We start from the raw sequence: 14,096 nt of genomic DNA on the forward strand, positions 1-14,096 counted from the left end.
AGGTGCCCTGGATCCAAGCGCGCCCAGCCCGCGGTGCCCCCAACCGCCAAACAACCGCCAGCGCCCGCCGCCCCTCACAGCGCCGCCCCGCCCCTCTTCCCTCCGCCAACGACAGACGCGTCCCGGAGCTGCCAATCACCGGATGTGGCCAACCGAATCGCCGCGGGGGCGGGCCCTCAGTGGAGGCAAAGTTGCCTGGCGGCTGCGGTGCCGCCTGGCTTAGCGCAGGTTCGCGCCGCGTTTTCTACGGCGGCGTACCGCACCCTACGGCATCGCGCCCTGCGGCAGCGTACCGCGGGGCCCCCGCAGCGCGCCCTACGGCACCGCAGCGCCCGCAGCCGGCGGGGCCATGATGTCGTGCGCCGAGCTGCTGGCCGTGTGCCTGCTGTCAGCAGACCGCGGCCCCGCGCTCCGTCGCCAGCCGCTCCCCATCTTCCACGACGTGAGTACCGCGGGGCGGGCCCGAGGCGAGCCCCCGTCCCGTCCCCGTGCGGCGGTCGTAACCTGTAGGTGTCAGGGTGAGGCCCTTCGCTGCCTGCCTCGGCTGAGGAGCCAAAGCCAGGGGAGACACGAGCGGACCCCGCTGCTGCTATCGGCCTGGAGCCGTGCGTCGAGACGTGGGTCGCGGTGCCTTGAATAACGCTCGGCGTTGTGTCCTTTCGCTGAGATGCAGGCCTCTGGGTGGCGAGAAACAGCCTGCTGCTCGCCGCGGGCTGCCCGCCGGAGCGGGAGCCGCGTGTGCGGGGTAGGAGAGCTGCGGGGGGCAGCCGGTCGGAGCTGGAGCGTGTCCCATCGCCTGCCCCAGCCTCCATCCCTGCGGGTCTGCTGGGCATCCCAGCGGCTCTGGCTGGCTAGGGGGAGCCGCGATGCGGACAGTGGCTGCCTTCCTTTCCGTAAGACAGGTCGTGGCGTGCTGTGTCCCCTCAAGCCCTGCGGTGAGGGTGCTCCTGTGGAGCCCTTGCCCTGGGCTAGCGGGGGCAGTGCCTCTCCCCTGTGGCACCCAGTGGGGTGGGCAAGTGGCTGCCTTCCTGGCCGCCTCCCAGGGCAAGTCGCACAGCCTGGGTCGAAGCCCAGCTCTGCTCTTGCAGCACAGCAGGATGCTCCATCTCCCTGCTGCTGGACATCTGTGAGCTGCAGGGTGCCTGGACTGAGTGGGCAGCACTCGAATCTCCCTGGTGGGCCACCAGCCCTTCATACTTCTTTCTGGGTCTGTCACCACTGGGGTCACCCTGTGGAGCCAAGGGAGATGTGCAAGTGGAGGTGCTGCCTCTGTCCTGCTGCAGGGACGAGGGAGGAGAAAGCAAACAAGCATTGATGTGCCATAGCACCCGGACAGCCCAGAGTGGTGCCACTTGTCACCTCTGCCTTGGTCTGGGTGGTATCACTCATTCATCCTAGGAGATCTTGGGCAGCAGGAAGGTGAATGATATGCTTGGCCCCATCCTCTCCCTGGGAGATCTCCTGGCATCACCAGGGAGCAGCTGGAAAGCAAGGCTGCTTTGGCTGTGGTGATGCTTATGGCTTCCAGCTGCGGGTCAGGGTCTCTCTCCTGCCGTGGGGGGTTTCAGGCTGCAGGGCTCTCCAGCTAGCAGCATTAACTGCACTAATTACTTGGCTGATGAAAGATGGGCTGGAGGGGGGTTGGTGGTGACAGATGTGTTCAGCTCAGCTCCTCTGGGCACTCACTCAGTCTTGTATTTCTCCCTCAGGGCATCATTAAAGCAATTAAAATGGGAAGTGTTAACAGCACTTGGGGCTACTTTTGGATTCTGGTGGCTTCCCTTCTTTCCTATAGCTCCCTTTGCTCCTGCCTCAGCTCTGGAGCTCAGCAGGGAGAGTGTAATGCCTCCACTTCGGGGTGTGGGCAGTTGGCTGGCCTCCAGTTGCCCCACCTGGCTTGTTGTGGGGAGCTGTGCCTGGATGCAGTGGGGCAGGATCCCAACCTGCCCCTTGGGCAGCAGGAGGGGAAAGCTGCTCACAAGAGGTCCTGGGTGGCAGCTGGAGCTTCTCCTGGGACCAGAGCCGCAGTCTCCTTGCCCACAGATCGCCTGTCTCTGGGAGAGGTGAGGAGGAGGAGGAGGAGGAGGAGGAGGAGGAGGGCTTTCCTTGAGATGCTTTGCTGCCGGTGCAGTAGGAACTGCAGTGCTGCCATCGCAGGTGTTTCTCTGAGCAGACATCTCAAGCCTCTGGGATATTTGTCCCCCAGGCTGGTGCCCAGGGCTTCCTCACTCCCCTCTCTCTGTGGGAGAGGTTCAGGAAAGGTTTTTGGTGCCTGGTCACAGCCTGTGTTAGCCTGCAGTGGGTCGATGAGCTCTGTGTCCCCTCCCCAACAGCCAGTGTGTCCCTGGCTGCATGTCCAGCAGCTGTGGTTGCTTCCAGCCCTGCAGGCAGGGACAAGCCCTGGAATGTCCTGCCTTCCCAGGGTGTGTGGGGTTTGTCCCCACATCAGTGCTGGTTCAGAGCTTCTTCCCTGCTGTGTTTGCTGCTGCAGGCACTGAGTGGGGCTGCTTGGACCCAAGCCCAGGAGCCAGGGGCAAAAGGAAGTGTCTGGGGTTGAGGCAGTGTCCCTGTGTTTCTGAGAATGCCAGACCCCTGAGTGCAAGCAAGGGACTGCCTGAAAGGCCTCTCCAGCAGCTGGCATAGACCCAGTCCCATTTCAGTCCTGGTTTTGCACCATTTTGCCCTGGCTTTGTCCCAGGGCTGCTGTCCTCACCAGAAGCAGTGCCTGCATGCTGTGCATGTGCCTGTGCCCCAGGGGTCGTGCCATGGAGCGTGGAAGCAGCTCTGCAGGAGCATGCAGGCAGCTCTGTGCTATTTTTGCTTGGCTGGAGTTGGATCCTGCTTCATGCACAGGAGCCAGTGGTGGTTTCTGGTGCGTGCAGGGCTCACTGAGGCAGCCCTCTGCAGCTGGGGTCAGCCAAGGATGGACTGAGTGGAGGTGCTGAGGAGCCCCACCGTGCCTCTAGGAGAAGGAGCAGATGTGGCCTCACCTTGCAGGGCTCTGGCAGCTCCATGGCTGGCACCACGTTTATTTGTTTTGAGCGTCAGGCAGCTGTTGCCTGTGCTCTGGCATTGCTCTCCTTGCATTGCAGCAGAGGATCCCCTGTGTGAGGGAGAAGCATCAGCTCTGTGTGCCAAGGTTTGTGCTGGAGGCAGGATGGGCTCCCCCACATTAGAGACCTCCTCATTCCTGTGGGATCTCCAGGCTGCAGACAGAGCCTGCTGAGCAGGACCAGCCTGTGAGTGGAAATGTTTGGCCATACTTGAATCTGCATTTAAGTGCCTGGGTGACACCTGCTTGTCTTTGGGATGAGCCAGCTGCCCTCAGTGATGTTTGGGGTCACAGAGATGTCATTGTGTCCCTCAGATGACAGAGACTCTGGGGGATGGAGCTCTTTTACCTTTTGATTCGACAGAAAGTGGTGGCAGGTTGGCACAGGCATGTGGGACATGCAGGTGGGACCCTGTGGTTGCAGGCAGAGCTACCCCTGCAGCCTGGAGAAAGTTTTGCTTTAAAACCCAGAGAGATGCCCAGCATGTGGGAGCTGTGAGTTCCTGTCTCTGTGAAGCTCCAGGGCACACCAATGCCCAGCATGTGGGAGCTGTGGGTTCCTGTCTCTGTGAAGCTCCAGAGTGCACCCAGCGAGTCTTAAAGGGGGTTCAAAGTGTCCAGAGAAGGGCAACAAGGCTGGGGAGAGGCCTTGAGCACAGCCCTGTGAGGAGAGGCTGAGTGAGCTGGGGTTGCTTAGCCTGCAGAAGAGGAGGCTCAGGGGAGACCTTCTTGCTGTCTCCAACTCCCTGAAGGGAGGTTGTAGCCAGGTGGGGGTTGGTGTCTTCTCCCAGGCAGCCAGCACCAGAACAAGAGGACACAGTCTCAAGCTTTGCTGGGGAAAGTTTAGGCTGGAGGTGAGGAGAAAGTTCCTCACAGAGAGAGTTGTTAGCCATTGGGATGTGCTGCCCAGGGAGGTGGTGGAGTCACAATCCCTGGAGGTGTTCAAGAGGGGATTGGATGTGGCACTTGGTGCCATGGTTTAGTAGTCATGAGGTCATGGGTGACAGGTTGGACTTGATGATCTTTGAGGTCTCTTCCAACCTTATTGATTCTATGATTCAAACAGCCCCTGCCCTGGGGCTGTTTGAAAGCCCTGGCTTTCCTGCCAGGGAGATTGCCTGGTTGGCTATAAGTCCCTGTCCCAGAGGGGTGGTTACCCAGGCTTAGGGCAGCCTGTTCCCTGGTTCTGGAGGAGCTTGCCTTGCTCACAGGAGCATCTGAGGAGGAGGAGGAGCTGTCCCTGCTCCTGGTTTTGGTTGCAGGGAAAGACCGGGGAGCACCCTGCTGGGACCAGGATCAGAAAAGCCTTGGCCCAGCTACAAGCATCAGAGGTTTCTCTGGGCAGCTCTTTCCTCCCCTGGGAGCTGTTTGTCAAGGAGGTTTCAAGGGCTCGCTGGGGGCTGGTACCCCCCAGGCGCACGGGGAGCCGGGGGCGGAGGGGGCAGCGGCGGTGCCGCAGCGTCGTGCGGCAGGAGCAGAGCTGCTCTGGGGGTGGTTTTATCAGCTCTGCTTTGCAGGTGCCTGGAAAAGAATGGAACAGAGGCCTCTTGCCCCTTTTCCTGTCCTTGTTCAAGCCTGAGCCTTCTCCAGCTCTTCAGATTTCTTTGGCAACCAGGGTGATTAAAAAGGATGATTAAACAGAAGAAAGTTGTCACAGACAGAGCCTTCTGTTATTGGCTCTGGGAGGATGTGCTGGCCTCCACCTCATATTGTTTGGTGTGGCAGGATGTTCCCAGGCTCTGGAAGTGGTGCTGTTCCTCAGCCAGCCCCTGATCTGCTGATCGCTGGTGGAAGAGGAGCCAGGCAGGGGTAGGACACCCCAGCTGTCAGCTCCTGGCTGGGACAGCAGCTCTCTGAGCTGGGTTAGGAACTGGCTGGAGGCTGAGCCCAGAGAGTGGTGGTGAATGGTGCCACAGCCAGCTGGCAGCCAGGCACCAGTGGTGTGCCCCAGTGCTGGGCCCCATCCTGTTCAATATCCTTATTAGTGATCTGGATGAGGGCATTGAGTCCATCAGCAAATTTGCAGATGACTCCAAGCTGGGGCAGGAGTTGATCTGCTGGAGGGTAGAGAGGCTCTGCAGAGGGACCTGGACAGGCTGGGCAGATGGGCAGAGTCCAAGGGCAGGAGATTGAACACATCCAAGTGCCAGGGGCTGCACATTGGCCACAGCAACCCCAGGCAGTGCTGCAGGCTGGGGGCAGAGTGGCTGAGAGCAGCCAGGCAGAGAGGGACCTGGGGGTGCTGGTCAATGGTAGGCTGAACATGAGCCAGCAGTGTGCCCAGGTGGCCAAGAAGGCCAAGGGCATCCTGGCCTGCATCAGAAAGAGTGTGGCCAGCAGGAGCAGGGAGGTCATTGTGCCCTGTGCTCAGCACTGTTTAGGCCACACCTGGAGTCCTGTGTCCAATTCTGGGCTCCTCAGGTCAGGAAAGAGGTTGAGCTGCTGGAAGGTGTCCAGAGAAGGGCAACAGAGCTGGGGAGGGGTCTGGAGCACAGCCCTGGGAGGAGAGGCTGAGGGAGCTGGGGTTGCTTAGCCTGGAGAAGAGGAGGCTCAGGGGAGACCTTCTTGCTCTCTACAACTACCTGCAGGGAGGTTGTAGCCAGGTGGGGGTTGGTCTCTTCTCCCAGGCACCCAGCACTAGAACAAGAGGACACAGTCTCAAGCTGTGCCAGGGGAGGTTTAGGCTGGAGGTGAGGAAGAAGTTCTTCACAGACCGAGAGATTGGCCCTGGGGCTGTGCTGCCCAGGGAGGTGGTGGAGTCACCATCCCTGGAGGTGTTTAAGTGGAGCCTGGATGAGGCCCTTGGTGCCATGGTTTAGTTGATTAGATGGTGCTGGGTGACAGGTTGGACTCAATGATCTTGAAGGTCTCTTCCGTTCCGTTCCATTCCATTCTTCCTGGGCAGCAGGCAGGGAGAAGCCTCATGGTTGGGAACCTGGGTTAAGCCCCTGAACTGGAACAGTTCTCCAGCTGTGCTCTGTGGCAGTGTTAGTTACATATGCATTAATTAATCCATCAATTCTTAATTACAGAGTGTGTGCATGTCAGGATGTTGCAGGAAGGATTGCTATGAAGGATAATTTTTGAGGGTGACAGAGCCCTGGAGCCAGGCTGCCCCGAGAGGTGCTGGAGCCTCTGCCTCTGGAGACTTGCCAGGCCCACCTGGATGCATTCCTGTGGGACCTGCTTTAGGTGATCCTGCTCTGGCAGGGGGCATTTGGGCTTAGATGATCTCCAGAGGTCCTTTCCAACCTCCACCACTCTGTGATTCCATGGTGATGCCCAAGCAGGAGGCAGGAGCTGCACCTCCACATTGCAGGCACGAAATGCTCCTGCTTTGGACTGGGTTTGTGCTCCTTCTGTTTAAAGGCTCTGAAAGATTAAACACTTCCCAGCATGAGGATGCAGCCAAGCTTCCTTTCCCTCTGAGAGGTGCCCAGGCTGAGTGCTGGGCACACTCTGGCAGCAGTGCCTGTGCTGGGGACAAGAAATGGGTTTAAGGGTTTAGCACAGGGGAATTTCCCTGGAGCTGCCTGGGCGACCCTGGCACCACCACCACAGGCAAACTGTTCATGGCTCTCCAGGCTCCAGGGGGCCAGTTTGCATGTGGTGGCAGTGCCAGGTGCTGCCAGGCTTGCCCTTCAACAATGCTCTTTCTGCCACCTCACCGAACCCTGTCCTATTTTCTCTTGCAGATCTTCCGGCGAGCCGACAAGAACGGTGAGTGCTTGGCTCCTGCCACTGCCTGCCCCGGGCTGGGCAAAGCAGCACAGCATGGCCCTGCTGGGAAATGTGGCTAAAGAGTGAAGGAGACATAGGGGAGAGCAGCTCTGGCTGCAAAGAAAATGCTTTCCTGCTTTGCTTGGAGGGAAAGGCACAAAGGGCTGTGGGAACTGGGCTCCTCCAGTTCATTGTCCACGTGCAGGGCAGGGCAGAGCCCCTTCCAAGCCCTCTTCCTGGAGGCAAAGCAAGCTGTGCAGCAGGCAGTCCATCTTTGTGCTCAGTCCACTTGGGTGCCTGGATGCCCACTTGAGCCCCTGGCATTGGAGTTAGGCTCTGCTACCTGGCTTTTAATCTGGCACCCAGAAACCTAGCAGTCCAGGCTCACAAATTGTTTCCCTGAGTCTTCCCACCCTGTCTTGGGCTCTTCTCCTTCACAGGCTCCAGGAGCTGCTTTCATCGCAGATCCAAATGCAGCCCAGGAGCTGAAGTCCTCCACAGAGGGGAAATTAAAAACCTCTTACTTCAGTGGAGAGATTTTTCACTCCTTAAAAAGCTGAAGCTGTCCTCACTGAGCTGTCTGTGACAGGCTCTGTGCTCGGGCAGCCAGCTAAGTACAGCACATGCTTGCCTTTCTGAAGGTGTTGCAGTGGGGCCCTTTTGGCAGGGGGCTGACATTCCTACCTGCAATTCCAGCAAGCAGGGGGGCCTGCTTGCCAGCAGTGTGGCTGGGTGTTGGCTGGGGCCTGGTGGGACCTGCTTCCCCCAAGATCTCTGCCCTCATTGTTATGCACCACACACCCAGGCGTCCCACGCTCCCGCTGGAGAGGCTGCTGGGCGGGCGGCTGGGGCTGGCGTGCTGCTTGCTGCAGCTCTATAATTATCCTTCCCTTTGACTGAGATGCAGATGATGGGAAGCTGTCATTTGAGGAGTTCAAGAACTATTTCGCTGATGGGATCCTGAGCTCGGAGGAGCTGTGGGAGTTGTTCAGCGGCATTGACAGGCGCCACTCAGAGTGAGTACCCTGGGGGCTCAGAGGAGGGGAGATGGAGCAGGGGAAACTGCTTGAGGGGAAAGGGAGTGTGCTTGGAGGCAGGGGTGATGAAGAGTTAGAGTGAGATTCACAGAACGGTTTGGGTTGGAAGGGACCTTAAAGATCAGTTCTGGGCTCCTCAATTTAAGAAGGACACTGAGACACTTGAAGGTGTCCAGAGAAGGGCAACAAAGCTGGGGAGGGGTCTGGGGCACAGCCCTGTGAGGAGAGGCTGAGGGAGCTGGGGTTGCTTAGCCTGCAGAAGAGGAGGCTCAGGGGAGACCTTCTTGCTGTCTACAACTCCCTGAAGGGAGGTTGTAGCCAGGTGGGGGTTGGTCTCTTCTCCCAGGCACCCAGCACCAGAACAAGAGGACACAGTCTCAAGCTGCACCAGGGGAGGTTTAGGCTGGAGGTGAGGAGAAAGTTCTTCCCAGAAGGAGTAATTAGCCATTGGGATGTGCTTCCCAAGGAGGTGGTGGAGTCCCCTTCCCTGGAGGTATTCAAGAGGGGATTGGATGTGGCACTTGGTGCCATGGTTTAGTAGTCAGGAGGTGTTGGGTGACAGGTTGGCCTTGATGATCTCTGAGGTCTTTTCCAACCTTATTGATTCGATGATCATCCAGTTCCAACCCTGCTGCCATGGGCAGGGACACCCCCCCCCAGCCCAGGCTGCTCAAGGTCTCATCCAGCCTGGCCTTAACACTTCCAGGGAGGGGGCATCCAAAGCCACCCTGGGCAACCTGTGCCAGTGTCTCCCCAACCTCACTTCTAGTCTCCTATCTCAATTGCCCCTCTTCCAGCTCAAAGCCATTGCCCCCTGTCCTGTCCCTGCAAACTCTTGTCAAAAGTCCCTCTCCAGCAGCCCCCTTCACGTACTGTTAGGCTGCTGTAAGATCTCCCCAGAACCTTCTCTAGACTGAGCAGCCTTGATTCTCTCAGCCTATCCCTATAGGGGAGATACTTCTGCCCTCTGATCATCATCATGCCCTCCTCTGGACCTGTTCCAGAGGAGCTCCTACAAGGTGAAGGCACACAGATGTTAGAACCCATTGCACAGAAGCTAGAAGCACTGGGAGCATAAGAACCCATTGAAGAGCAGCGATGGGCAGAGGGAGCATTAGAAGCCATTGGAGAGCAGCTGGGAGCATTAGAGCCCATTGGAGAGCAGCTGGGAGCACTGGGAGCATTAGAGCCCATTGGAGAGCAGCTGGGAGCATTAGAGCCCATTGGAGAGCAGCTGGGAGCACTGGGAGCATTAGAGCCCATTGGAGAGCAGCTGGGAGCATTAGAGCCCATTGGAGAGCAGCTGGGAGCACTGGGAGCATTAGAAGCCATTGGAGAGCAGCTGGGGGCACTGGGACCAGGCAGTCATCCTGAGAACATTGCTCTCAGGTGTGCTGTAGTTCCCTGGAAGCAAGGGGCCATTGGAACTTGCAGAGGTGTGGAGCATGTGTTCCAGAAGTGCCCAGCTGTGCAGTGCTGTGTGTGCCTGCAGGAGCAGCCCGTGGTGGGGTGAGGGCGATGCACTGACTGTGCAGTGCGGACTTTGCCACTGCTGACACAGGGAATTGCTTTGCACTTATGTAAGAGCTGCTTTCCACCAGGAGTGGGCCATTGGAGTGGCCTAAATTCCCAGGTACAGCTCTCTTTCAAACAGAAAGCCCCTCAGCAGGGAAAGGAGCTGCCCTGAGCCCTGCTCTCCTCCTTGCTGCTGCTGCAGTCTGTTGGGCTTGGCTGGGTTTCTCCTCCCAGGCTTTTGGATGGCAGCGTGGCCTCGCTGGGGACCCTCTGCCCAGTTGGCTGCTGTGAACAGGCATGTTATGAGTCTGGGACAAACTGGCCTGCCTGGGGGCTGCCTGTTCAGATGAAGCCAGTTGCAGCTTCCTCCTGGTCTTGGGCAGCAGGCTGGTCTCTGGCTCATGCCGCTTGCCCGGCACCCCAGGAAGCATCGCTTGCACCTACCGAGCGCCCTTGGCCAGGCGCTGTCTGAGCAGACCCCTGCAAGGGAGAGTTCCTCGGAGCAGCCTTTATCTGGGCCTGCTGGTCCCAGGGCTTTGCAGGGAGCCAGGGCCACCAAATGCCACTGAACCACCGACAGTAGGTACCCAGCAGTCCCTGGCTGCCAGTCCCCACATCTACCCCCTGGGGTGATTGACTGCTGGGCGGTGGGGTGCTGTGTTTAGCTGCTGGTGCTTCAGTGGCAGTGCACAGGAGTGAGGTGCAGCCCCTGGCACGTGCAGCCCCTGGCACGTGCAGCCCCTGCTGCCACTTTCTTTTAAGCCTGGCTGCCTGCTGTTGCCTGTCCTGCCAGTTGGGCTTGTTGAAGGTGGGCAGCAGGAGGTCTCATGAGAACACCTCTTGTCTGTCTGGGCTGTGATACCAGAGAGACATCAGAGAGCCTTTCCCTTCCCTTTGCAAATCCCACCCCCCCAAAGATGGAAAACACAGGTTGCAGCAAAGCAGAGTTTTAACTGTGTCCTTAAATGAACCTTTGAGGGCCTCCTCTTTTGCCTTCACTTTCAGTTCAGGCTTCTTCTATCTGTCCAGAGCAGACAGGCAGGACAGACTGACAGGCCCACGCCAGCAGGCTGTCTCTGCGGGCCGCACCCAGCCCTGGCCACAGCAGTGCTCTCTGGAACTCCTTCCCCATGGTGACAGTGTGGTAGCTATGACAACGTGGCACTGGCAGCAGCTGAGCTGCTGACATCTATTAGCAGGGCACAACCACTGGGCCTTTGATCTCTTTCTGCCCTGAGGAGAAGAGACCCTGCAGGCAGAGCTTGTTGCCGAATTCCTGTGTTCAGTGACTTCAAGCAAAGGTAAGAGACATCCCTCCAGCCTGAGAGGATGCCCTAGTTTCTGAGACAGCAGAAGGGAGAGTCCAGCCCTGAGACCACTGCAAGTGTGATTCTAGTTCCTGCCCCGCCTGAGGCATGGTCCATGTGGCACCTGGGCAGGGTCAGTGCATAGCACAGCTTCAGTCTGAGCAGGTGGGAGAGGGGCAGGACATGGGAGGTGGCAGCAGGGAACTTGCCCTCACAAGACAATGAGCTGCTGGAGTGTGTCCAGAGAAGGGCAGCAAGATTGGTGAGGGGGCTTGAACACAAGTCCTGTGAGGAGCAGCTGAGGGAGCTGGAGTTGTTCAGTTTGGAGAAGAGGAGGCTGAGGGGAGACCTCATTGCTCTTTGAAAGGAGGTTGCAGTGAGGTGGGGGTTGGTCTCTTCCCTCAAGTAGCAAGTGATAGGATGAGAGGAAATGGCCTGAAGCTGCACCAGGGGAGGTTTAGGTTGGACATGAGGAGAAATTTCTTCACCAAAAGGGTCATGGGGCACTGTCCCAGGCTGCCCAGGGAGGTGATGGAGTCACCATCCCTGGAGGTGTTTAAAAGACATCTGGATGAGGAGCTCAGTGACATGGTCTGACTGTTGTGTTCAGGGAGATGTTAGGTTATGGTTGGACTTTGTGATCTTAAGGTCTTTAACAACCAGGCCATTCTAGGATTCTATGGATCCAGTACTCCAGGTGTGGCCTCACCAGGGCAGAATAGAGGGGGAGGAGAACCTCCCTTGAGCTGCTGGCCACACTTTTCAGCATGCACCCCAAGACACCATTGGCCTTCTTGACCTCAAGGGCACATTGCTGTCCCATGCAGAACTTGTCCTCCAGCACTGCCAGATCCATCTCCACAGAGCTGCTTCCCAGCAGGTCCCCCCTCACCCGTGGTGCTGCAGGAGGTTGTTCCTCCCCAGGTGCAGGAATAGAATAGAATAAACCAGGTTGGAAAAGACCTTTGACATCGAGTCCAACCTATCCCCCAGCACCATCTGATCAACTAAACCATGGCACCAAGTGCCTCATCCAGGCTCTTCTTAAACACCTCCAGGGATGGTGACTCCACCACCTCCCTGGGCAGGACATCCCAATGGCCAATCTCTCTTTCTGTGAACCCTTCCCTTGCCCTTGTTGACCTTCCACTCAATTCTCCAGCCTGTCCAGGTCAAGGGGATGTGTCCCTGAGGATAGGGAAGAAGCCTTGAACTTGTCCACTAGCACTCCCAGGTCCTTCTCCATGGAGCTGCAGAGGGCTTTGGATGGGATGGTGTAGTGTTGTACAGCTGCTGCTCTTTGTGAGGCACTGTGAAGCCTTGCCAGGGAAGTGTCCTGTGGACCTCATGTCCTGCATCTGTCTGGAAAATGATATCTGGGAAGTCTCCTTTGCATGAGATCATTCAGATGGTGGTGGCAGGAATCAGGCACAGGCTGCTTGGGGCCTGTGCCTCTGACCTTGAGCCTCAGGTGTCAGAGGTGGGAGTGCTGGGCTGGTCCTTTTTACAAACTCTCAGTGGAAGCAACCCCAGGTCTCCTGTTCTGGGGAAGGAGGTGAACCTTCCTGCTCGCCAGTCAGGGTCCAGAGCCACAGCCAGGCTCTGAGTGACAGAGAGGGTGATAGGAAACACTCTGGGTGTGCTTCTAACTGAGTTGGTCTGGCAAAAGTTAATGCTAGGGGGGAAACTTCAACCCACCGCACTGGCCAGGTTTGGAAACCAGCCCTGTGATGGCAGCAGGGGTGCCCAGTGTCATAAATGGTAGAGATCAAACATTTCCCCTCTGCTTCCCTGCAGCTGGTTGCTGGCTTCTGCCACAAATTCCAGGCACATGCTGATGACATCCCCACAGCACACTCATGACAAGATCCTTCAGCAGCAGCTCAAGCTTGATTACAGTTAATCACTGGTTTGAGCAGTCAAAATACAGCTATGGGGGAATGTGGAGAGTCTCCAGATGAGTGCTGTGGAGGCAGAGGATGGCTCTTGTCTTGGAGTGGCAGAGGGGATGGCAGAGAAGAGCGGAGCAGAGCCTGCTGCAGCCCTGCAGGCTGGGTTGGGATTTGACATGCAGGTTCTGTACAGAACTACAGAGTTGTTTGGGTTGGAAAAGACCTCCAAGGTGATCCAGTCCAGCCAGCAACCCAAAGCCACCATGGCTATCAAACCGTGGCTCCAAGTGCCATGGCCACACCTTTCTTGAACACCTCCAGGGCAGGGACTCCAGTCCCTGACCACTCTTGCAGCAAAGACATTTCTCCTCATCTCCAACTTAACCCTCCCCTGGCACAATCTCAGGCCATTTCCTCTCCTATCACCTGATCCTAGGGAGAAGAGACCAACCCTCACCTCACTGCAACTGCCTTTGAGGTGTTGGAGAGAGCAATGAGGTCTCCTTTTGACCTTCTCTTCTCCAGACTAAACACCCCCAGGTCCCTCAGCTGCTGCTGCCCAGCCCTGTTTTCCAGACCCTTTCCCAGCTTTGCTGCCATTCTTTGGACCTGCTCCAGTCCCTCAATGTCCTTCTTGGAGTGAGGGCCCAAAACTGGGCTCAGGATTTAATGTGTGGCCTCACCAATGCCCAGTACAGGGGCACAATCACATCCCTACTGCTGGCCATGCTGCTCCTGATCCAGTCCAGCCTGGTGTTTGCCTTCTTGGCCACCTGAGCACACTGCTGGATCATGTTCATATGGCTGTCCACCACCGGCACAGGAGCTCCTCCTGCTTTCCCCTGTGAACAGCTTCTGGCAGCATGAGAACAGCATTGTTGGTCCTGTGATTTGCTTGCTGGATTCTGTTCTGCCCCTAATTGTGCCCTGGAGACTGCTGTAGGAAGCAGGACCTGGAAAGAGGAGGCCCTGCAGGACTGCTGCTGAAGCAGGCTGCAGCAAGAGAAGTGTGGCCAGCAGGGCCAGGGAGGGGATTCTCCCCCTGTACTCTGCTCTGGTGAGACCCCACCTGGAGCTCTGTGTCCAGTTCTGGAGCCTCTGTTCCAGGAAGGATCTGGAAGTGCTGGAAGGTGTCCAGAGAAGGGCCATGAGGAGGAGCAGAGGGCTGGAGCTGCTCTGCTGTGAGGACAGACTGAGAGAGTTGGGGTTGTGAGTCTGGAGAAGAGAAGGCTCTGAGGAGACCTCATTGTGGCCTTCCAGGATCTGCAGGGGGCTCCAAGAAAGCTGGGGAGGGACTTTTGAGGGTGTCAGGGAGTGATAGGACTGGGGGGGATGGAGCAGAACTAGAAATGGGGAGATTCAGCTTGGATGTGAGGAAGAAGTTGTTCCCCATGAGGGTGGTTAGAGCCTGGCCCAGGTTGCCCAGGGAGGTGGTGGAAGCCTCCTGCCTGGAGGTGTTTGCAGCCAGGCTGGAGGTGGCTGTGAGCAACCTGCTGTGGTGTGAGGTGTCCCTGGGCATGGCAGGGGGTTGGAACTGGCTGAGCCTTGAGGTCCCTTCCAACCCTGACAGTTC

The 14,096-nt window shown here is 57.7% G+C and overlaps 1 protein-coding gene across 1 annotated transcript in view; it reads left to right on the forward strand.

Moving 5' to 3' along the window:
* Positions 1 to 259: 259 nt before the first annotated feature.
* Positions 260 to 14,096, forward strand: part of NECAB3 (N-terminal EF-hand calcium binding protein 3) — a 37,016-nt gene continuing 23,179 nt past the window's right edge. The window contains exons 1-3 of the mRNA XM_054173374.1: positions 260 to 442; positions 6,748 to 6,772; positions 7,680 to 7,788. Coding sequence (XP_054029349.1) covers positions 350 to 442; positions 6,748 to 6,772; positions 7,680 to 7,788 — 227 coding nt within the window. The 5' untranslated portion in view covers positions 260 to 349. The remainder of the gene's footprint in view (positions 443 to 6,747; positions 6,773 to 7,679; positions 7,789 to 14,096) is intronic.

Source organism: Dryobates pubescens, chromosome 26 (genome assembly GCF_014839835.1).
Source record: "Dryobates pubescens isolate bDryPub1 chromosome 26, bDryPub1.pri, whole genome shotgun sequence".
NCBI classification, from domain to species: domain Eukaryota; kingdom Metazoa; phylum Chordata; class Aves; order Piciformes; family Picidae; genus Dryobates; species Dryobates pubescens.